General features: G+C 38.9%; 1 protein-coding gene across 1 annotated transcript in view; it reads right to left on the reverse strand.

Annotated features, from left to right (window-relative positions):
* The window catches only part of tmem132e (transmembrane protein 132E), a 358,154-nt gene extending 337,356 nt beyond the window's left edge, over positions 1–20,798 (reverse strand). Inside the window, exon 1 of the mRNA XM_059351344.1 lies at positions 19,500–20,798. Within this exon, the coding sequence (XP_059207327.1) occupies positions 19,500–19,560 (61 nt within the window). The 5' untranslated portion in view covers positions 19,561–20,798. The remainder of the gene's footprint in view (positions 1–19,499) is intronic.
* Between the last annotated feature and the right edge of the window lie 3,376 nt (positions 20,799–24,174).

Consider the following 24,174-nt stretch of genomic DNA (forward strand, 5'->3'; position numbering starts at 1 on the left):
TTGATGATATATGACAACCTGCCATCACTCATCCTGCAGGAACTGTGCGTCTCTGCTGGTGACACCCGCCATCCAGCCCAGAGGAAAAAGGTTCACAGCAAAGTCACATCACAACACACTGCTCCTGGCATGTGGCCCCATCTGGAAACACCACACCCCAAAACGCATACACTTGAATACACAAACACACTTGTGCAGAGACCTTGCCAAACAGCAGTTGAAGCTGGAGACAGGAGACAACTTTCATCCCAAGCTTTATTATTCTTGCGCTGGCCAAATGAGCCAACAGATAAGTGGGCAGCTGCGAAAATGGGATTTTGATTTTCAGACCACATATTGGTTATTATCCTGACATGCCATCCAAATACACGGGTTGCATCCGACCAAATTCAGCAAACGGACAACTCAGCAGAAAAGCTGGTGACGACCGTGCTCATTTAAATAATCTCTATAGCTATGGGATGGTAATGGTATGTAGAGGTAAAACACCACAGCGGAGACTACAGTTCTTTCCAGGAGTGATGAGGGTGGGAAGCCAGTGAGGGAGTGTTCTCGGATCCCCAGGAGAAGACACATGGTCGAATATGGATCCAAATGCCAATAGGGACAGCGGCAATCAAAACTCTGGTACGTGATGACTATTCAGCAGGGAAGCTCTGCCTTACGTTTTGCTGCAGCAGTACTGTTTGGCTTCCATGTCAGTGCTCCTGCCTGCTTCTCCAAACTGGGGGCCAAACATCATCTACTGTAGATAATTCCCTAACTATGAATAAGTACCTCCTACATCCCCACTTCAGTAAATCCAAACTATCCTGTTAAGCCGGGTGTTTGACCAGCAGTGCTGCTGTTGCTTTTCTGCTTGTGTGGTGAGTTTTTCCTCACATATTCGAATCACATCATGACTGATTTAACTTTGACTGAGTCGCTTTTGGCAACTTGTAAAACCTCAGAAAGTTTACTTTTTTTTCCCCCCTGAACATTACGACATTTCCGTGAGGCAAATATAAAGCGTGGTCAATCAATCACTCTGGGGGCTGTCATTTCAGGCAAAAACACCTCCACCATGATATGGTCTGGGTAGTTGTGGCATTGGCAAAATAGGGAAAAATACAAGGATATCTAAAATGTCTGAAGTCCCTTTACCCCAAATTTCTACAGCGTATAATGTGACAACAAGAAGATTAGAGAAAGACATATAAGAAGACCCTGAACACAGCATGTCCCAACTGGACATGATGAAAGAACAACATAAGAGCAGTAAATGCTTCTCTCTCAAATCATCTACAGTGGATTTAAAATCTGGAGCTTATCTACAGGGAATAAGTTGGGACAGATGGTTAGCCTAATAGTGAGAACTCCCAAAGAGATTTCCTGGAGACACATCCACTTTCAAATAATTTATCTAATAGTGTTTTATTTAATTCATGAAACAAATTCACTCCAATATTGATAGAGTGATGACACCGTTGGCTTCAAAACATTCATTCTCTGTGGCTCTGTGGCAAAGGCCAAGGAATAAATGTTGGTTGCACTATCATCAAACATTCGAGCAGCATTTGGGAATTCATAAATGGAGCAGCACTCCCCTTCAATCCTCATTAAGAGCGTGGCAGTCATGATGAGTTCACTTGGCCAGAACACACAATTTGTTCAGAAAACAGGCTCACCTTTGGCATGTTTCAGCAAAGGAACCTGAGTACCACCATGAAAAATGACTTCTTCAACAGCGGAGAATGTCACTCTGTTATTGTGAGGCGGATGAACCTTGCACTCCCAGTTTGCTCCCGGTTTGATTTCCCAGGGGGGTCGGAGTGCTTGGATAAGGGAGTCGGACCTCCCATCATTCATCAAGGATAATGCTCGTCTCCGCTTGTAGCAGAGGGCTGTCAGATTCCAACACATCTTAAGTCAACAATAATGTCACCTGCTTGGTTGGATTTCAGAGCAGAACGTTTTTTACAATCTTCTTGCACAAGCGTACAGCGCCATCATTCTATGTAGGAGGAAGTTGATTGTGCCAAACCAATCTGTTAACGTCTTCCGCATCACCACTTCCTACCATAGATCTATTTTTGTCTCTTTTAGTGGGAGGCAGTGGGTCATTAAGGGGAGATACCAGGTTAAAAGTAGAAGCCACGTTGAGTGCCATGGGTCATCTGAAAGCTGGGAACCAGAACATTAATCTGAGATGCATGCAGGTTTTGACCCAAATGCCCATAGGACCCATTTTAATTTAACAGATATCTGGAGCCCGAAGGTCAAGGGACCCTGTGGGGACCACTGTGAAAAGTATTAATGCAACTTAGTCCCCTACAGCCTCTGAAAGACAGAAAGTTGGCCAAGGATCCCGCCGTGACTTGCACAGACTTGAAGAAGTTAAAGAGAAAGGAGATTTCAGTGTGATAACTTGATGTATAAAAATACAATTTAATAAAGTTTTAAGCCCCATAGCAAACATTAGGTCAACATACTTATCTTTATTCATATGCCAGAGATTTGTTTTAGCCTGATGGTTCTGAACTGAACAGCCTTGAAACTTTTGTCTTTCAGGTTTGCTGCAACTGGAAATCAGCAGCTTTATCCATTCAATTCAACTATGGAAGAAAATAAAATGAGAAATCTGCTCCCACTTTGCAACCTCTCCAACAGTGAGAGGTCAGTGGGGAACAGACGGCTGACTTTCACACTTTGGCAGTAATTAATCATTAAGCCCCAGAAAGCGCAGTGGGATATTAGCCTTTTATAGGCGACTGATGGTGTGAATACAACATTATACCAGTCAACATTATACCAACAGTGGGTGTCATCCATGATATTATACTCCTCTTCACTGCCAAGTCACAAAAGCTGAAAACCTTGTATCGATGTCTGATATGGGCTCTTGTTGCACGTTGTATTGTGCCACACCAAAAGCTACATTACCATCGCAAATAATCACCAACGGTTCAAGCCTCCAATCCAGATACAGCTACACGCCTCCAAGCTATAATTATTCCAGCAAAAACCTAGTTTTAACATCCCACTGGCAGAAGGATAAAACCACACAAGGACTACACCAAAGTATAAATCAATACTTGCAGCACATGTAACCTTTAAAAACCCTTCAAAATACACGAGGCAGGAACTTATGAGACAAAAACACACAAAAAAATACAGCAAGGTCTCCAAATAAGCAAAATGTATTCGAAAGGATAAATAGAAAATGTGTTCCTAAATATGAGATAATGGCAGAAAAAGGAGAAAAAGGAGGACAAATTTAACAATTCTGCAAGTAGCAAGTGCAATTTATCAGAGACGTCATTTCCTTAAAGTGCAATCAGTGTCATCAAAGATGCATGACATACAAACATATGCTGTGGCACCCCCCTTAGGCCAATCAGAACAATTTGGAAATGCAACTGCGTGTAACAGACGGACAGCCAGATGAATGAATGGAGAAATGACAGTAGGACAGATCGGGGTCAGTTCATTCCCAACCCCATTTTCACTGTGGGAACAAAAACACCATCAAGTTATCAGTTGGTTATAAGGCTGTGCATATTTGATCCATATTCATCACAAAGGGGAAACTTTAAGTGTAACTTGGCAAAATTACATTAGTATGTGTGTGTACAAGACATTTTAACACAACAAAACACTAAATAACAAAACACTTTTTTTCACACTGCTCTGCCACTCAATTGAAAATCAAGTAAGGAAACCTTCTCATTTCCTAGATAATTTAAAAGCCCAAGTGGAACCTTGACAAATAGAAATTGAGCTATTTAAAACACGAAAAGAGAACAGCCGGTCACTGTTCTCCACAACCTTGTTTATCGCCCTATCAAGGATTTCCAAGGATGCCTGCACCCCCTGCTCCTTTATTAGATGCAATGCGATGGTTATAAAACACCAGCTCGTGGTAAAATCTAAAGTGGAGAAAGTATTCATTAGAAATGTGACATAAACAAGGCACTTGGATCCTACCTCCTGCTCCAGTCCTCTTTTGAATGTTCCTCGTATTCATTATCTTTTTCTTGCATTAGCTTTTGTCTCTATCAGATCATGCGGAATAATGCTTCTGCTCACCATTTAGATGCCAGGTCAAAGTAGCAAGATAGCACACTACAGGGAGACTGCTCAGTGCTATCAGCTGGGTAGAGCTAGTTTCATCACCACAATGAAAATACAGGTCTTAGTTGGGCTGCATTATTTGGAAAAAATAGCTAAATTAAATTACTTTGACTGGCATTGCAACTACAATATGACTCGTGATAGGGGAGGGAATGAAACAAACAATCATTTTTTTTCCTTCAGTCTGTAGAACACTGTTTGTAGGCCATCTCTGCATCACAACTCACAGTATTTTAACATCATTACCTGCAATTTTGGTATGACACCAGTCCATCCAATTTTGATCAAATCTATATTATGCGCTGCCCTAGCTCTTCTACCTTCTGGGACATAAACATTGTTGGTACTGTCTACCTTGCAAAAGACTAATCTGAGAGCATAGTATGACTGACCCGAGGTATAGGGCACCTGAGGACAGTGTAACAGTTTTCTGCCCTGCGTGCATCAGACTAATTAATCAGAAGAGTTTGGACATCTGGCATTAACACCTAATTACAGGAATGATCCTCATAATCGGTCAGCAACGTAAACCCACAGTTTGGCAAGCTTCATACTGATCCTGGAGGTGGTTGGATTTGGCATCTGGAGGCAGCTGCATGAACAGATGATTGGGTTACTAAAGAGCGTGCTGATCTGTGGCTGGCTCCTATATGGGTAAGGGGGAAGGAGTACTATTTGGCTTACTTCAGGTTGTGCATTAACTTATTGTACAATCCACAGAGAAAGTGAACACTGAGTGTGGGATTTTTTACTGCAATACAAACTAAAAGCATTCTGCTGTGTTGGATTTATTCATTACCTCATTGATAAACCGCAACCAAGACAAACTTTTAATTAAAAGACTTTTCAGTTCCAGCCAACCATTTATATATTGAGCCAATATACTCTTTGTCCATAGGCAGGAGGCCAGTGTTGGCCTAACATGATAATGGTTGGCCATAAGCAAAACAGCAAAGAAGTCTCATTACGCCAGTACTGGCCCAATGTTGGGTTTCTATTCGGCTAATGCAGTCTGTCTTTGTACCACCTGCCCGGAAACTGCAGATGAACTTCAACTTCCTTTCTAATTATGAGGCAGTTACTAATTGTCTGTTTTCCTTGTTAAATGAATAAATAAATACAAAGACAAAAACACACAAATAAAAAAAATTAAAAAGCCTTCATGTGTTCAGTGATTCTCTTTTCACTTGTGAATTCAGTCTGATGCAAAGCAAACCTCCAACATCCAGTAAAATGGATTTCAAGTATTTCAGAATTAGAGTAATGAAGTCTATGCAGAACTTTTAATTGTATGAACTTTTATCTGCGACTGATAGACTTGTGCATTTAGGCCAAACTCTCCTCCCTCGCGTCCTCGGAGATCTCTATGACTAATTCATTATTCTAAGCCTCTTTAAGGTTGGCACTCAAAAGCTGTGTGATCACTGAGAGCAGATACAAAGAATGTGGAACTTTATTATTCTCAGTCAATTTACTCTGGATTTAACAATCTGTTTTACCCCCATTGTGTGAAAATTACGTATGCCTCGCTGAATAATGTCATATGAAAAACAAACGCTGGCATTGTTAAATATATATGATAAGTGTGGCACTAAAATGCATCCCGAACACTTTCAGCCTCCACCTAATCCAAGGCTGAGCACACTTGCAGTTGAGACTCAAAGTCACCCCTCCTCATATCTAAAAATGTGAATATTTCTTCTTACGTCGCTTATACACTGTAGGCTTCATTATACAAGTTTATTATTTTTCTCTCTCTCTCTCTCTACTAAATTACTGTACCACCACTCAAAAAAGAAGTAATATCTCCCTGCCCTTTGGCACAAAACAACTATTAATCCATCTGTGGGAGGTGTAAGGGGTTTTAATCAATACCAATGACTCAATGATTACTTGGCTAGCAGCTGAGATTTCTGACTTGCAAAACTATTGTTCCCATTTGCGCCCTCTGTTTCGGAACAAATATTCCTCACCCACTGGAGTTTACCTGCTGAATTTTAATCGCTCATTGGGACGAATACATACTGCACAGGCTGAATTCAAAGCCGTAGGCAGGATTTCAGAAATACTGGGTCAGGGGTCCCCAAAAAGCACACCTACCTCTATAAAACATCTCTAACCAGTTACGAAAAATGTCATCTCACATTTATTCTGTTGGATTATTTCCAAACATAGTTGGAGTTTTTTAGTGGTTTATTTTTTGTTGTGACATTTTGATTTAGTCAAAAAATACTGGAATCAGTTTATAAAATACCTGCAGTATGTAAGTTGTTCCCATAATGCTGCTGGACTCGCACTGGACAGTTGTGCCTTGTTTTTTTCAAAAAGACCAAAATAAATAATCCTTTATTCCATACAAGCTTCATCCCTGTTCCCCTTGAGATTGGAACATGTAAACAACTCCCCCACCCACCCACCATATGCTAAACACCCACAAATTCCCAGAAAACAATTGGGCCAAGGTTGTAGCTACCATTGAGGACAATGGTAGCTACAACCTTGGCCCAATCCTTGTGTGTGTGTGGCTAATTTAATTCACCAAATAAGTGCCTTAATATGTCTGCCTCATGTGGATTTGAGGTTAAACAAAAACCCCATTAACCATTTAACCTCTTAAAGCACATATTGTATCATCGGTAGTTTTTATGCAATTTAATACAAGCCTTTACAAGCAGATTTTACTGCAAAATATAAAAACCGGGAGAAGAGCTAGTCATGGTTTCAAACCAACTTTTTTCAAATGTAACAAAATAATATTCACATTTTTATCCAGTATTGCAAGTCCTTGGGAGCAGAAATTACATTAATTATTGGATTCAGTACCTGCATGTTTGTGTTTTGCAAAATGACTACCCAACATGAAAGAAATCACCTGCACTCTTCTGGTAAAAAGGCACACTACATGCAGTGTAGCATGTGGAGCTTGCATGGTCTCCCGCCATTACAATATAAATTAGAACAATATTTTTCATTTTCTCTAATTGGAATATTTTCTACTGAATTAAATGACAAATTAGATTAATCAATTTCTCATTTTTGCTTGGGGCCCCATGGGATCTTTCCAATACCCCGCTCTGAGAACCAAAAGATTATAGTCGCGCTAATTGATCACGTTCATAAAGCACATCCAAGTGTCATGAAGAGACAGGATAAAGGTATGAGACCTGGCAGCTTATGTTGATGAAGTGCTCCTGTTTCACATTTCTCCATCAGGGAGGTCCAGCAGGGGATCACATGTATTTTGCATAGCTAGTGTCAACTGCTTTGATGTCAGGTTAAGAGCCAAGTGGACCTTTAAGATTTAAATTCACCAAAGTCATTCCTCAAGCAGAATTTGTAAGCATGGTAGATGTAAAAATTGAGCGGCAGGGGAAGAGGGATATCACTAATTTAACATAACTGCTTAAGGACAGGTTTAAGAGCTACAACTTATTTTTAATTCATCAAAAGACATCGAGTGAGAAATGTTTACTGGAATATATGATTAAAATTCTAGCCTATGTTAAAATGTTAGCCTCATAGTAGCCCAGCCCAAAGCAAAAATGTGGCGGAGCTTGCAGCTTTCTTTTGCTTTGTGTGGGTTAAATCCTGTTTCATAGACTTATGGTCGAATTATTATAATGTCTTTTAAACCTAATATAGCATAGCAGAGACTATTATAACAGCTAGGGATTCCTTTTCTCTCAAAGCCTATGTAACCTAATAAAAGAATTGATTACACTGGGCATTGCTCAATCTGCCAGCACGCTCCGGGGTAGGAAAAAAAAAAAAGATGTTTTCATAGACCACAGAACACACAGTAAAAAATATTGACCTAAGTCAAGTCAGGGCACAACCTTTAATTCTATTAAAGCAAAATAAGTGAACCAATATTATTTTGCCAACTCGCCCATGGGCAGTTTGCGATGCCTAATTCTGAGCTGGTCCAAACTGCAATGGTAAAGCAAAATGCTGTTACCGTGCAGACCTTAGTTCAGCTTGATATGTACAAGCACAGATGGGTTTCAGTCTGTTTTCATTATGTTGGCTATCAGTATTTTTTCCAAACTGAGTGCAGTTTTCTTACCCTGACTGGAGTTTATTCTGAAATGGTTCTGACTGAATGAGTGGTTCCTTCTCCATGTGTTCTGCCAAATCTAGATAGAGCTGAATGGGATTTTATGTTTTTACTCCAGGGCAGAAGAAAATAAAAAACTGTGAAAGTGTACTGATGTGCATGACGTAACCTTTAAAAAAAAAAAAAAAAAGAAAGGGTTAATGTTCCTGCATTTGATAGCAAATTTAATTAGTAATGATTTCGGTCAAAGATGAAGTTCCGTTTGACACAGTTTGGATTATTTCCTGAATCAATTTCTTGGTGGTGGGAGGTGGGAGTAGAAAAACTAATGAACAATAAAGCCCAGATTGCATTTCTATATTTTGTTTTCTTGCAGGAACTGAATGCTGAGCCAGTCCTCCATTGTAACCCACAATAAGTGTGTTTGAATGACAAAATAACAGAGTCTGATGTTTTGAACACAACATGATCAGTGCAGTCAATGTTATGGTGGCCTGATTTGTAAAGCATTTGTTCCCCACCATTAAAATCAATATGACTAAGATTCAAACTGTATGTTCAATAGATATGCACACACTATTCTCAACAAGTCCCAGACAGTATAATTGATTGATTTCAGAGTTATTTTGGAGACAAATACGCAAACAAACAATACGAGACAAATAAGAGCCACGTGCTGCTCATAAATCAGTTCATTTCTCACAAATTTCTGGAAAATGACAGGGAATTTGGTACAACATCATACTGTTATTCACAAATACAGTCACAATATTATAAATTAAAGCCTTTTAGAAGCAAGATAAAACTGAGCTTCTGTACAATCATACGGTATAATATAGTACATTTCAACCTGAAGGCAGGTTAGAAATTAATTAGATAAAATAAATGATAAAAGTAAATAATAATAATACATTAAAAAAGAAATAAAGCTAGATAAAAGATGAAAAAATAAATTAAAAAGTAAAGCATGATAAGATATATATAAAATGATAATAAATAGTAGCAAATATTAATAAATAGTAATAAATAAATAAAAGAGAAGATGTTGCAACACTAAGATGCATGAAGCGGAAAATATTTGGTTTAAAAATAAATGGTTCAAGTCAAAGCCAAATTAAAAAGATAAGCCTCAAGTTTACTCTTCAAAATATAAAAAAACAGCCCTTGATGCCCTCAGGTCTTCAGGGAGGCTGTTCCACAAACGTGGACCACAGTGAGAAAACGACGCCTCACCGTGGGTTTTCGTTCTAACTTTTGGTATTATTAAAAGGCCACTCCCAAAAGACCTGAGGGTCCTCGAGGGTTCATAGGATAAAAAGGAAATCAGATAAATAGGCTAGACTAAGACCATTAAAACATTTATAAACCAGTAAAATAATCTTAAAATCAATTACCTTACTTGCACACCTAATATCATACATGCTGTTCTCCCTGTTATTCCAGTATTTGGCACTTCAGGTGGTTGGTATCAGCCCCGAGAGGAGGACAAAGGCCAGCCAGGGGAAAGTGGTGCTCAAGTAGACGGGGAGTTGGTCCAGAAAAAGGCACCAACTGTGAATCCCCATGAGGTATGGTAACAAGTCTTGGCACTGTGTTCTATTGAGTCCAGTTGTCTAAACGGTGCAGCTCCAGGTTTGTTCTTTCTATTGCACACGATCATTACACATGAAAGGTGGATACTGAAGGCAGAATGCATTTTGTCTGGCGTCCAAGTTGTATAAAGGCTGTTGAGAACCTGTTTGACATTCTTGCAGATTTTATTTTTTCAATTTAATTATCTGAATTTACGGAATGTGTTTGATGCAGAGGCTTTAATAAATGTATTATTCCAGTTCATCTCTTTCGAGTTTCAAGATTAAAAAGGGACAAAGAATTCAGGGTCAACGGACCTGCAAATTGAGAACCTGTTCAGCATGAGGATTGTAGTTTACAAGCATTTCAGTCATTTAAATGTCAGTTACTGAAGGAGTTTGATACTGAATTGCCTTTAACAAAAGTATCATGTTGTAAGGCCATCTCCTGTTTCAGTCATTTCCATGATAGCAACTTTGAGGAGTTTTCATTTTGAAATATTTTTTACGATCACATTTTACATTGCAGCACAGAGCTTTAATATTTCCACAGTAATAAACTGGTGTTGTATTGTGTAACAGTAGGTACACTGTGGAATAACAATCCATGTTAGAAGTTGACAGAAATTGAACCTTGTTACAATGTGTGTATTCACCAAAGATGCAAACTTCAAGGACACAGAATTCTAATCAGTAAAATCAGTTGGACCCTATTAATCATATTAAAAACTTTTGAAGCAATTCACATATTTCTAAGAATACCACAATGCTCCATTCAGAGTATCAGATTTCTGCTCTTAACAGCCCATGAAAAAGGAAACCTTAGAAATTCTACAAATACTAATAATTAAAATTTGCATGGAATAAAAAAGCAGGATTTAATCAAAAAGTGTCTAATTTAAATGATATCTGTTGTGTTCAGGAAACAACAGTTGTGTAAACAAAGGCTAAATACTGAAGCTTTCAGGAATGGCAGCGCTCCAGTTGAATCAGAAGTCAGGGCAAGACTACAGAACAAACTGCACGGTTTATTTACATCGACTTCAAAAGCCTGAGTGCTCGCTTCACACAAACAAAGTGCTCTATACAAAGTGGAAAAGCTGTCACTCAGACGGAGCAGACAGGAAAATGCCGACATCTTGTAATGTTCAGGGGATTAACAAAAGGAGCCGACAGCTACATCTAACATCCTGAGGCAGGTATACACGTAGAATCATTCATCACAAGTCACAATAGAGATGTCCATTTTAATTTGTTATTACCTTCTTGTCCGTGAACATTTTTAACTATGCCTTGGACATGATATGTAACAGAGTTACACAGAGTCATAATCCACATTTTTCCTGCTGACAAAACTACAAGACTCTGCTACAGCTATTGTTTTTATAATTAAATTAGGGTCCTGTGATTTCTAAGATGTCATGAAACTGTACAGAATTGCAGGATTTTATCATAAAAAATGTAATCAACTTTTCACTTTTCGTTTCATGCAATTTACAAAGATCAGCGGTTTCCCAAACATTATAAGCTTTTTCACCACGTCCAAACTGAATGAACAGAAAAGAAACCATGGTGAAATATTTCACAGGTACACTGCTTCTGCCTTCGGCTCTGTTGCCTGCCATGTTTCACCGAGGGTGGGGCTCAGCTAATCCACCCACACCAAGGCCCGTAAAACTGCTAAGTGCTCGAAAAAGTGAAAAATTAATATTTCATTTAAATCTTAAAAATACATTTTCCATACACTGCTTTGTGAGTGGCTCGCTTGACCAGAGTCCCTTTTAGTGAAATTAAAAAGTTCCACTGAACTATAACGGGAATCAACTATCCAAAAAAATATTTCTCTTAAGCTAGAGAAAGATGAAGCTCAGTTGGGAAGCCCTTCTTTCTTTTACAAAAGGATCGAATGTTTTGTATAGAAAAGTAAAAAAAAAAAAAACTCAAAACTTAATTTGGCCCTAAATAAATGTGCAGATTATTTTCCTAATTCATTGATTTATCGTTTAGGCAATAAAATGTTGAAAAATAGTGAATAATGGTCACACCGTAAATCCCTAAAGCCTGAGGTGCTGTTGTAAATTTGCTTGGTTTGTACAACAAACAGTCCAAAGCCAGAAGCCTGTTTACAAGCACATACAGCAGAAGGTGAACTCACTTCTTTCTACTTTTTCATTCTCATGGTTGTAGTTTTCAGCCCCCACTGACATGAGTCAATTTATCAGATTCTGTCCCTCTGGAGCCACAACAGGCTTTTTAATTATGTTTTTACTACTCCCAAACACCTGTAAACATACTCTGAAGTGAAAGAGATGTGCAGTTTCCTTTAAAAACAAAGTTGGAATGTCCACATTCAAAGTTATTTTTAGTAGTTAAATAAATCCTGTGCTAAAAATGCAATCCAGCAAGTATTTACTTTTACAGAATATACAGTCAGTGGATTCATTGCCGTGCTTGCAGACTGTGTTGACACTTCTACAACTTGTGATTCTGAAGTGGGAGAAACATGTCTTTGTATTTACCACTACAAGACCAGAGCTGCAGCTTGTCTTAACAGAAAGTCTTACATGACATGATCTGACACAGCATTAGAAAATGTCACGAAATACCAACACCGAGGACTAATCTACAGAAACATGTAACTTGTTCAAATGCACTTCCACATCTGCCACGCTGACAATGAGAAACAGTCATGAACTGAGAGCCCGAGCCAGACACAGTGAGCTGTGGCAGGAAAAGCAATCCAACAGCTGAAAACAATATTGTGCCGAGAAAGATTTAAGTGTTGGCTGATTGTGGAGGAGGAAGCTGGGGATGCCAGACTGAAACATGCATGTCTGAGTCCTTCGTCTGATTTGTAGCACCAGGAAATCAGTGCGGGGAGGAGAGGATGCTGCAAAGATATGTTGAATGCTCAGATTCTGGATTGTATTTCTTCAGTTTCCATTGCACTGATTGCAGACAAATCCTTCACATGGTTAACAGTCCACTGGAAAGACTGCTGATATACAGAGAGAAATGACATGTACTGTATGGATAATCTTAAACACCCAAAGATAATTATCCCTCATGTCCAATACTATAAAATGATGGCTTTTTATATTTAACCTAGCCTTCTATATTGTGAAAACTCAGAGTCACGTTTAGTTATGACCTAGCTACTGTATGTAGCACAGCAGATTAAAAAAAAATCATGCCTATATAGGTAGGAATAAACTTGTGTTTTATTGGCCATGTTGGACACTATTTAGGACAGTCATCAATTGCACAATACAGAAGAATCATAACAATATTTGACAAATATTGAATGAATGCCTCATGAATCTTCATAGTTCCGGGCACAACTACAACAAGTAGATCAAAGTTCAACTAGGGTGTCAGTTTATAAAGTCAAGTAAATTGCTATTCATATAGACCAAAATCATAACAGAAGTTATATCAAAACGTTTTCCAGGTCAACAAGTCTAGACCCAAGCACTAGTGTGAAGGTGGAATGAAAAAAATCCTTGTTACCTGAACAACACCTCAAGCAGAACCTGAATGACGATATTGATAAGGAGTCATGGACATTAAAAATGGTCAGTTTTGCTGATCATTTTATTTTGCCTTTTTATAGCTCAAACAGAGAAACCTACAACTAACCCCATTTCCCCAAAAACTGGACCCTGTGTAAAAGGGTTGTAAAAACAGAATGGATTTTTTTTTAATTGTGGTTTTACAATACGTGTTCCAAGTTGTAACAAACCGAAATGATCATATAAAGAAATTGTTTTTCAGGAAATATGCCTATTTCCTCTCTTGCTGAGGGTTAAGTGAGAAACTAGATACCACTCTCATATGTCTCGTTATAAAGACTGCAGCCAACAGTCAGCTAGCTTAAATTGGCACAAAGACTGGTGACAGTGCATACAGCTTGCCTGTTCTCTCAAATGGTACCAAAATCCTCCTTAAAGCATCTCTAAAGCGGTTTATAAGCGGCAAGTGAGCCAGACTAGCTTTTTTAAGCAAAATTTCGAACTGATCCTTTAATATACACTGTCCTGGGAATCCTACAGCAAGTATTCAAGTTCAGTGTGCACTGTTCAATATCTGCTCAATGAGCAGTAAAAGCTATGGTCCAGCATAAGACAAAGGTTATACAAAAAGTGATCATTTCCAAGCACAGGGAAGGTGCCACAGCTTTATTAGCACTTCTATCACTATTAGACCTTCTGTGAGGTTATACAATCCTTGCTGCAAAGCCCCGAGCCCTTTGTACTACAGGGGGTCTCGCCCCCCTCGTGGACATGTCATCCCCCATATGTGGACAAAATGTCACATAGCATTTCCTTTGTTCAAATTTGTATTCCACTTAGAGGAATTAAAGGGGCCACCTTCAGTGTAACCTTTTCTTCATTCAGATATCTCAATCTGCTCTAGTGTCAGCAGAGACAGCGTATTAAGCAGGAGATACATTGCCATTTCATGAAAAGCCCGCTAGAATATGAGAAAAAGGATTATACCCTTGTAAAACCACAGAAAGGAAGAAGTGTGCCACAGCAGGTGCCGTCACATCTGGGTGATAACATTTGATAAAGGTGTTAAGTAAAGCCCAACTGACGACACAGCTAATGTCCTTCCCAGAAGGTGTCCGAGAGGTGGCCATTCCTCTTCAGCAATGATGCACTGTTGTGTTCTGTTGAGTTCATTTTACAGGTGTGTTTTTTTTTCTACAATGCAAATGTGGAATAAAGCTGGTAAAAAATTCCCCAAGTCTGACTCACAATACCAGAGGCAGTGGAGGAAGCTATTTCAAATCAAAGGCCCTGTAGAGTGTGTGCGCGAGGTGCTGCGCATGAGAACTGATTTCATACCAAACATATGTGATCGCCTAATGTAGAAGACAGATTGCTTCCCTGCTGAGAATAGTTACTGAACTTTTTAGATGTGGGAGAGAGCTGGAAGTTGTCCATGCAACTAGCAAAAGTGCCTGTATCCCTCCTCCAGCATATTATTTGCTGTAATGAGTAAATTTCTCTGAAATATCAAGTGTAGTGAAAAAAAAATACCATAAACAAAGTTTTTTTTTTCTTCTAAAAGCTTAGAAATATTGGAAAATATAAAGTTACACAACAAAAAAGTACTTGATCGGTGACGACATATTTACTGAACATGCATCATACAGTGACATTGTCACCTGCCACTTCAAATGTTGCACACGCTGTCTAATTATTCTGTACAATGTCACCACACTCGAAAGCTACACACCATGCCAAGCAGGTGGTAGACTATATTCAGACAAAAATTACTTGCTATAATTTCTAGATGCACAGAATGAGGCTCAGAAGATGACATTCTTCAAGTGCAAGAAGCAGATGGGCTGCATGTATGTACTCGGAAACTGTTTAAATATAAGCCATGGCTGAAGGGTTTTCTGACACACACAGCTTAACAATTCATGATCAAATGTTTTGGGAGTGGTGCTAAGAGCCTTGAATAAATCAGAGAAGGTTTTGTCTCTCAAGGTCTTCACAGACGTGAAATAAATGGTAAGCCATCATTTGCCACTCAGGATTCAAGCCAATCCATTAACTCCAGAACCCATAATGCATGTTTTATTTACTGTACTTAATCTTCTCTTTTAAGAAATGGGTCTTTTTAGTGAACGTGGTAAAGTGATTTCTATTGAGGCGTACACCTCTGGCACGAAGAAGAAAACATGCGTGCTTCATGATTCCAGTATTTGAAGAATCTGACACTAAAGTCTGCCATGAAAAGGGCTAATGCGTTGTATACAAGTAGTGCACTCCTTTTAGCAAAAAACTACCAATCAGCCTGAAGCTCCTTGGTAGAGGTCCTGCACATCACGCTACATCTGAGGGAACTGGTGCTTCACAAAAGGTTCCTTTCACTGCTGATGAAGGACAACATCCTTAGAATTCACTCCACAACGGCCAAGCATCAGCAAAATTACAGCTCTGAGCATCGAAGGGATTCAAGCATAGCTGAGCTTCAAAGAGATTTCAAAGACTGTTTGTACAATTAAAGAAAACCAGCTTTGGCCTTTTCCAACAATTACATGGAGAAAATCAATTAAAACAGATCGACGGGCCCACCTGGAAGATCTGCGAGTGTAATTACAGAATAAGGCTACGAGTAAAACAAGGACCTGCCTTTCCAGCAACGGCTTATTTTTCTTATTGTTTCCAGTAGGTGGCTGCCCTGCTGTTCAGAGAACACAGACTGGTTTTAGCCCTGTGCCCATCTGTCACTGAGAATTAAAAAAAAAATGCTGCACAGAGGTTTTAGCATTTTCTGATGCCGAAAGCAAATGCCACAAAAAGCTCTTCCCTTCAGCATCAGCCGAGAGCTGCTAGCTAAATATAAAAACCATATGCTTCATGGACGCAAAGACAAACAAAAGTGGCAGGTGTACCAACAACAATGCGACATCCTGACATCACCGGGTACGGAACAAAAACAGAATAACTAAATAGCAACACTGGCTCATTTGCATTCACAAGGTGTTGATGCACATGCCGCCAATGAGGTTTCCATTGCATATAGAGCAGAGTTTTCAATCAAAATGGATGAAAAGAAAAGGAAAGCTCTTCAAACACAGCGACAAAGCAAAGGCTCCATTTCACCACATGTAAATCAATTAGGTCAGAACATGAGAGGTGGTGTGTCACACTGCTGCTTTGTCTGCTCTCTGTCCGGTATCTACTCTCAGAGATAGGCTGCAGCTGGGAAGGCTGCCAACTACATACAAACCATGACTGGGCAAACACTGCTCCACAGGCCGTGTTACGCAGCTGACTGCAGACGCAGTGCCCACCAATCAGTGGGAGGGTGGAAGAAAACATCGATACACATTATTACGTTTTGTGATACGGTATCGATTCTGAAAAACACTATCGATTTTTAATTAATAGTTTCCATGCAAAGATTTGTAGCAGACGGACTGCACAAAGGGTAGTGCTATGATGTTGGATGTAACAGGGACTGTGATGCATTCAAATGCAGATCTCACAGTTCTGACTGCATAAAAACTAACTTTTTTTAAATCTGATTCTATACATATGGTAGTTTGCCTAAAATTACATTTTTTTTTTTTTTTTTTTTTTTTTTAATTGCACCATATAGCCTTGCTTACAGTATTGATATATTGAACTGTAACCCCTGTATATTATAATTAACTGAATTTCCCCTTGAGGATGAATAAAGTAATTTTGATTTGATTGATTTTTGATTTGATTATACGTATCGTATTCCCAATACACAGCAGTTATCAGTGGCATACATCTGACACACCTCGTTCCATGTAACTGTAAGTCATAATCTGTTTAACCCATTTATCCAGGTTAACCACAATGTGTTCTTTCAACAAGTCAGTTCCAAAAGGAACTAGGAAATTATTCAGCCAACCCAGGCCATATAAACAAATAACACAGACAATAACATGTTAAGGATATACATTTACTGTGCAAAATACTTCCTCTGCTCAGTTTCCTTGAAGGTCATTTTATTTTAGGGCAGCAACAGTTACTCTACATTCCATTGAGAGAACGTGGACATATTTTAATAATCAGTTTCTGTCATAGTGAAAGTAATTTTTCAAGCTTTCAAGATTGCATTCCTAATATTGTTCATGTGTTTTTAATTCAAGATTTAAATAAAAAATTGTGGCCATTTTTTTTCCTATTAGAAAGAAGTCCTTGTACAGCTGTTTTTTTAGTGCGAAAATGTAAGAAATGATCTGCGCTCGTGACCAAATCTCATTATTATGTCAGCACTACTTTGAAACACATTAAAATTCTTACTTTTTTACTGTGAGAAAACATGGACTTCTTATTATCACAATCAGAAAACTCTTTTAACAGTCTTATCAACAAGCATACCTATGTGAAGTGTCCTTGAGCAAAAACCGTAATCCCTATCAGCTCCAGGAATGCTGCTCTGCACCTGACCTCTGACCTTTTACATGGAGAATGGTGGAGGAAAAAAAAGTGCCATTCAAAGAAGCTTCCGGTTTAAGCTGCGGTAGCTGATATGCAGAGTGACCGATCACAATGCTATCTTGATAATAAATCCCTGTGAGGCTTTGATATAATCAACCCTGCAGTAAAATGAAATCTTACTATGTTTACAATGTTACGCAGGAGGCAAAATGTATGAAAATATAAATTTGAGGTGAGAAAAATGAAGAATAATTGATTCATTACAGTACAGTATTTTCCCCAGAGCAGTCTTAAAGTCCATGATATTGCTTTTTCACACCTGGGGATTTGTCTGCTTAGCCGTTCATCCAGCAAGTCTTTTGCATTTCTCTTGAGGTATTTTTTTTACAACTTGTTTACTTAGCATACGAGTGTGACAAGGAAAGAGGGGTTTAAACTGCGAGGGCGAGAGCACCAAGGCCTCTGTGTGTGTGTGTGTGTGTGTGTGTGTGTGTGTGTGTGTGTGTGTGTGTGTGTGTGTGTGTGTGTGTGCTTGCGTGGGACTCGAGGTCTCTGAGGCCAAGAGCCTCTGAAACCATCCTTGGAGGCAGCCGGCCATGCGCCAAATCTGTAACTGCAATTACTTTTGACAGCAGCGCCTTCATTGTCCAGGAAGGTGGGTATCCCTGCGCGAAGCACCGCTGACCACAGGCTTTAGCGGGATTTGTGTAGGCAGAGTATTGCAGCACACTTGCTTCGCAGCCTTGGTGAAGCCATCAAGGGGAGTATATTCTTTAGTGCACACGTAGGCGTTTCTTTTGTGTGGTAATGAAATTGAGGCAAGACTTAGTGAAAACGAGTAGGAGAGGGGATATATTGTGCAAATGCCTGAAAGGATGGTTATGCAGTAAATATGGAAAAGAATTGCACTCTGCCACAGTGCAGCTTCCCCACTCACGTCTCTTGCAATGTCATACTCCGCTTACTGCTGGAAACACTGCTGCTACTGCTGCTGCATCAATAAAAAGGAGTTTGATATTTAAGGAGGATTAGTGTTTGGGAGTTCAACTAGATCAGTAGGGCATGTCAGGAAATCATCTCTGGGATGTTTGATTCTGATTTCGCACACTTTGCTGCTGTGCAAACGTCAGCCTATGTAGGACAGACTATGTAAGAGCCCTCCCACGTTGAAAAAAGACGACTTTGCACACACAGAAGAAGAAATCAAAAAGGAGATGGTAGACAGTTGTGTAATATGTTGTGAGTCTGTGGTTCTCACAAGTGAGCAACTGTAACATGTACTATGAATGCTGCAGCTCTTTTTTAAACTAGCACTGCAAAATTCCCATTTTATGTGTATTTTGGCTTCTTGTGTGACCCGGGTGCTCCACAGTGCGATTGTTACTGGGATTATAGTCGACTGATGCTGGTAGTAATGTCTGCTATGGCTAAAATGGGAATCCAGTGTATTGTTGGGTGCTGTATTATTTGTGGAGTAACTTATACTGTGCCAGGAATTGTCAATATTGAACTTACAGTAACCTTACAGGGGGAAAAAACTAACACACAACACTCCTGCAGGGGTTTGCACTTTTTCTGGGACATGAGTGGAGGCTTCACTAAAATGTGAAACAGGATTAGGTCTGTGTGTGTCTGTGTGTGTGTGTGTGTGTGTGTGTGTGTGTGTGTGTGTGTGTCCATATTCCAAAATGACCAATCAAAACAGCAGCTACCTCTGCAGTTGCATGTTGCAGAAAATTTGGCACCATCACTTTTCCATGCAACACAATTATGATCCTGAAAGCCTCCTGGAGGGGGGACAGGGGAGGGGGAGTCACTCACCATATGAAAGCGCCGCCACACAGACGAGGAAAGTCCATCTGCAATCCCGTACACCTGACATGGTAGAAATCCCAGCAGGCGGATGTTAAATCCCAGTTGATCCAGTAGCCGATGGTGGATAAATAAACCTCTCTGCAGGTGTTAGCCTCCACACGATGCTGTTGCAGTTCTTCCGACGGGGTTTAAGTTGGATAACTCGCAGCTGATATGTATCTACACGAGTATTCAAGCGTGCATGTGTGACAGTGTGTGTGATGCCTTGTGTCGAGATCTTCAAAAATGTGATTGTCCAGCTACAGTGTCTTTGAAAGCAGCAAACCGAAAACGGCACGACCAAACCGCGTCTTCTTCAGCCAAAAGAGAGCGTTTTTTTTTCACATGGGAGAAGAAAGTTACAAGTATCCTGCTCCAAATTGGACACCTGGGGTGAAGAGAGAAACCTAGTGTTCCTGAAAAGGATCCAAGTCCTTGCGCGGAACCGGATAAATGTCCCAAAAAATCATAAATCAATGGACATCAGTTGAGAGATGACGCGCGCTCTGGCTTAAAACACAGGAATACTGCGTGCTTACCCTCCAAAAAAAGGCTAGACTAGTGTAAATAACAAGCAGAAGAGGGATTGGGAGCGGTAGAATTCGTCTGTGTGATTAGTCATTTTCCAATTAAGAATTCAAAAAATGAAATTCCTTGCGCAAATTGTGGGAATAGTGATGGAGAGAAGGGCGAAAAGGCATCCGACGGATCCGCACCGCTCTGCTTCAGCTGTCACTGACTTCATAGAAAATCCACAACCGAGAGGACAAGGTGGAAATACATTCTGAGCTGTAAAGGGTGAAATTGCACCCTTAAACAAGCCACAGAGGTCCGGGTTAGCTGCAACAACAGAAAAACACCCCGCTTTTCACTGAGGTTTCCAGTAGTTCACCTACCGCAGCGTGTTGCGACAGTCACTCAGCCGGGAGTCACCACGCGAGCATAACAAGAAGAACAAATATCCAGAGGAAAAAGTCCTGCTACTTTTCTTGTTCCGTTTTGACTTTGTGGTGTTTAAGCCAGACAGCCGGAGCGGAGCATCGTCGGTTCTGCTTACCGGAGTCTGAAACACAGCCAAGTCCGACGAACTCTCCGATTTTGGTGTTTTTAATCCCAGTTATCCGACGTGACTGCAGCTGTGTGCGGTGTTCCCGCAGGAGACGGAACGCATTCACACGCTGTCCTCACCGCAGCTGTGCTGGTCCGGTTTTTAACTCCGCTCCAAACTAAACGTGTTCACCTTAAAATGTACAGAGCTGCAGCTCGCGCTCATTAAGCCAGCTGCAATACAAAAACCCATATCCGGCGATTATTTTCAAAGTAAAATAAAATAAAACAGCAATTTGCGTACTGATTTTAAATCAGTAAAAATCAAAATTATTATTAGCTACATGAACATATAATGTAGCCTATATTTACACAATACAGGTAATTATATCTTATTACATTACGGATATGATGTGGTAGGGGAGTTTAGGCTATTATTATAAACACTGGCTTTCAAAATTAAAGCTGTTTAACAATAACGTTATAAACTGTTTTCCATAAATTCTGAACAAATAGCTTTATATTATATAGGATTACAAGCAAATATATAGCTAGCAAATAAATTATTAAGCAGCATGATTTTAAAAGTAATTTTAAGAGTAAACAGTAACATTAAGTTCAAGATGGATACCTGATTATGGTCACTACAGCATCCACGTTATTAATCTCACTCACTGAACCTATTTCAAAATGACTTGGAAGTAATACATGTTTATTTTAGGCTTCAACTGAAACTCCTCAAACTGGCTTTACACGAATTTACTGCCTGCAGACCTATGGGATTACTTAGTCCAATTATTAGGCTTCTATCTTACTTTTAAATTATTAAGTGTGTATGCTTTTATTTTTAAGGCTAGGCGGTTAACGTCCGGTCCGGTCCATATTAGGTGTGGTGAACTTGATGTAGCTCAAACCGGGCATCACAGACAAAAATTAATCACGTGAGTGCCTTACCCGCCTCCTCTTCATCAGAGAGGAAAAAATCCAACCAAAGAAAGAGCCCTCACTCCTGCATAGTCATGCTTCACTTTTGTGTTTGTTGGGAAGCACATCACACTCATCTTTCTTTTATTTACAGTTTCAGTGCAATAATAACATATGTTGACCTGACCAACATGGCTGAAACTTCTAACATTAACTATGCTGTATTCCAGTTAGGTGATCCAATTGATCCGAGCTATCGTAAATGTAATTGGTTTAATCTATGATTTTTCTATGCAGATTTGACTTAAAATACAAAATAGGACAAGGAGAGACTGGGTATGGTTGTAACAGCAATGCTTTAACCAAGAAATGTCCTGGAAGCCCTGCAATACCTTACATTTCGTTTCCACTTTCTTCTTGAAAATGTATGTTAAATGTCATAGCAATTCTGCAGCTAAAACACACATTTCCAGGTAAAAATAAGTAATTTTTTAGCTATCTGAAAGCTATATTTTGATTAGTATGGATTATGTTGAAGTTAGACTTACTTAGCCTTTTTGATTAGAGAGTAGTGTCTTGGATTGTGAATCTGAGGGATTTGTTGTATGCTCATTTGAAACCACAGTGCGGTTTCATACCCAAACATTGGCTGACATTGGTGGGAATGGTTGTAATACCTTTTTTTAAAGTATCAAACTGAACCAAATCTCAACTTAATATACATTCATTATCTGTTGCTTTGTTTCTCAGCATGTCAAGACATTTGGTGAGAAAGACTGATAGGGATGTGATCACACACGCACTAAAGTCTGCATCAGATGAGGTGAGACAGGGAAAGACAGTAAGGTCTTTCCCAAGAGAATACTCCATCTGCCATGTGACATTGAGCAGAGAGATATTAGAAAAACCGAGAGGAAGAGGATCAACACAGCTGCCCGTGTGGGTGATCACAGCAGTCAAAATATCTCCAATATGCAGAAAGAGGACTGATTAGTTGACTGAGGCAGCAGACTCACTCCATGTGAAGTACAAAGCATTTGACAGGTACAGGGCAGCTATTTTGACCTTTGTAGGAATTGGTTATTAATGCATGTGTTTTATCTGTATTTGTTGAAATTGTGGATTTTTTTATTCCTCATGATTCATTGTTACAATTTAGATTGTATCAAAGGAACTCCTTGTTTTTGACATCAGTTAATACATTCATAGCTGGAGAAGATGGAAACATTGCTATTTGTAGTAAACAATAAAAGTACTTTGTGTCAAAATTTCAGAGCTCTAACAAAAATGAATTGATGCTGAGACAAGAGGTGCATCTGTTACACTTAGAGTTTATTACAGTGGAATTCTGAATAGTCTTAAAAATACATAAAGTAAATTTAAGTATTTATTTAATTTACTTATATTTTAGATTACTTTATTACCAAGGTTATGTTTGTCAGCACGATTACAGTAATTCTTTTTTTTTTTAGACAATTTTCAGAAAATGTGTTTTTTCGCATGTAAATATAAGACCCAGACAAATAAGCCCAGCATCATGATTTTAAAGTATTTAAAAGCAATCCAAAGTATTTAGAATATGTTTAATTTGAGTAATCTGAATAAAAATGTCACAAATTACATTTTAGTGCATGTATTCAATAATCTGTTTGTTTTAAAAGTAATTATACCAACACTGAATGTATGCCTTCAGAAGGTTGTATTATATGATTAAATAAGAAGCATAGTGAGTTAATTATATATATATAAAATTACTATTAAGCCCTCAACATTGAATAGCCTGGGTTATGTTGCTGGGTTAAAATACAGGTGTCCATTATGTCAATGTTCCAAAATGGCTTTTTTTTTCATATTTATAACAGAAAATACTGATACTGATATCAAGGAAGAAGTGTGTTCTTGAAGTTGATGCCAAATTACACACAAGCATACATACATACATTGCACAATGTTTTTGATTGTTTTAGTTTTATTCTCTTCTAAGAAGACTTTTTGACATGAGATGAATGTCAACAAATGTTTTAGGTCCAGTAAAGGTCTCAGCCGTACCGCTGTAGAAGCAGGAGAAGCTGTATGTGTATATCTCTCCTCTGTAAATACCTTGTTTATTTGATTGCAGGTATGTTTTGAAAGAAAAGCGGAGAAGGTGATTGCATGGGGGAGGAGACCAACGAGTCACTTATCTAGAGGGCAAGGCAAGTTTATTTGTATTGCACCTTTCAACAACAAGGTAATTCAAAGTGCTTTACACAAAACATTAAAAGCATTGGAAAGAGACATTTATGAAATTACATTCAAATATACATTGAAAATGAGCAGATAAAATATTAAAGAAAAAAATATAAAATATCAAAGCAATAGAAGTTGCAGTGGCAAACAGAAAAGTCTTTGATCTTAAGTCTTTACATTACATTACATTACATGTCATTTAGCAGACGCTTTTGTCCAAAGCGACTTACAATAAGTGCATTCAACCTGATGGTACTAGACATAGACCACAGGAATCAAGTAAGTACATAAGTTTAAGAGCTAACTGTCATTGCTACAGGAGTGCTATATGTTAAAGAAGAAGAGAAGAGAAAAGAATAAGAATTATATATATATATATATATATTTTTTTTTTTTTTTTTTTTTTAATTAAAATATCTGTTAGGTGACCATGACTTAACCG

Source organism: Centropristis striata, chromosome 15 (genome assembly GCF_030273125.1).
Source record: "Centropristis striata isolate RG_2023a ecotype Rhode Island chromosome 15, C.striata_1.0, whole genome shotgun sequence".
Classification (NCBI taxonomy): Eukaryota; Metazoa; Chordata; class Actinopteri; order Perciformes; family Serranidae; genus Centropristis; species Centropristis striata.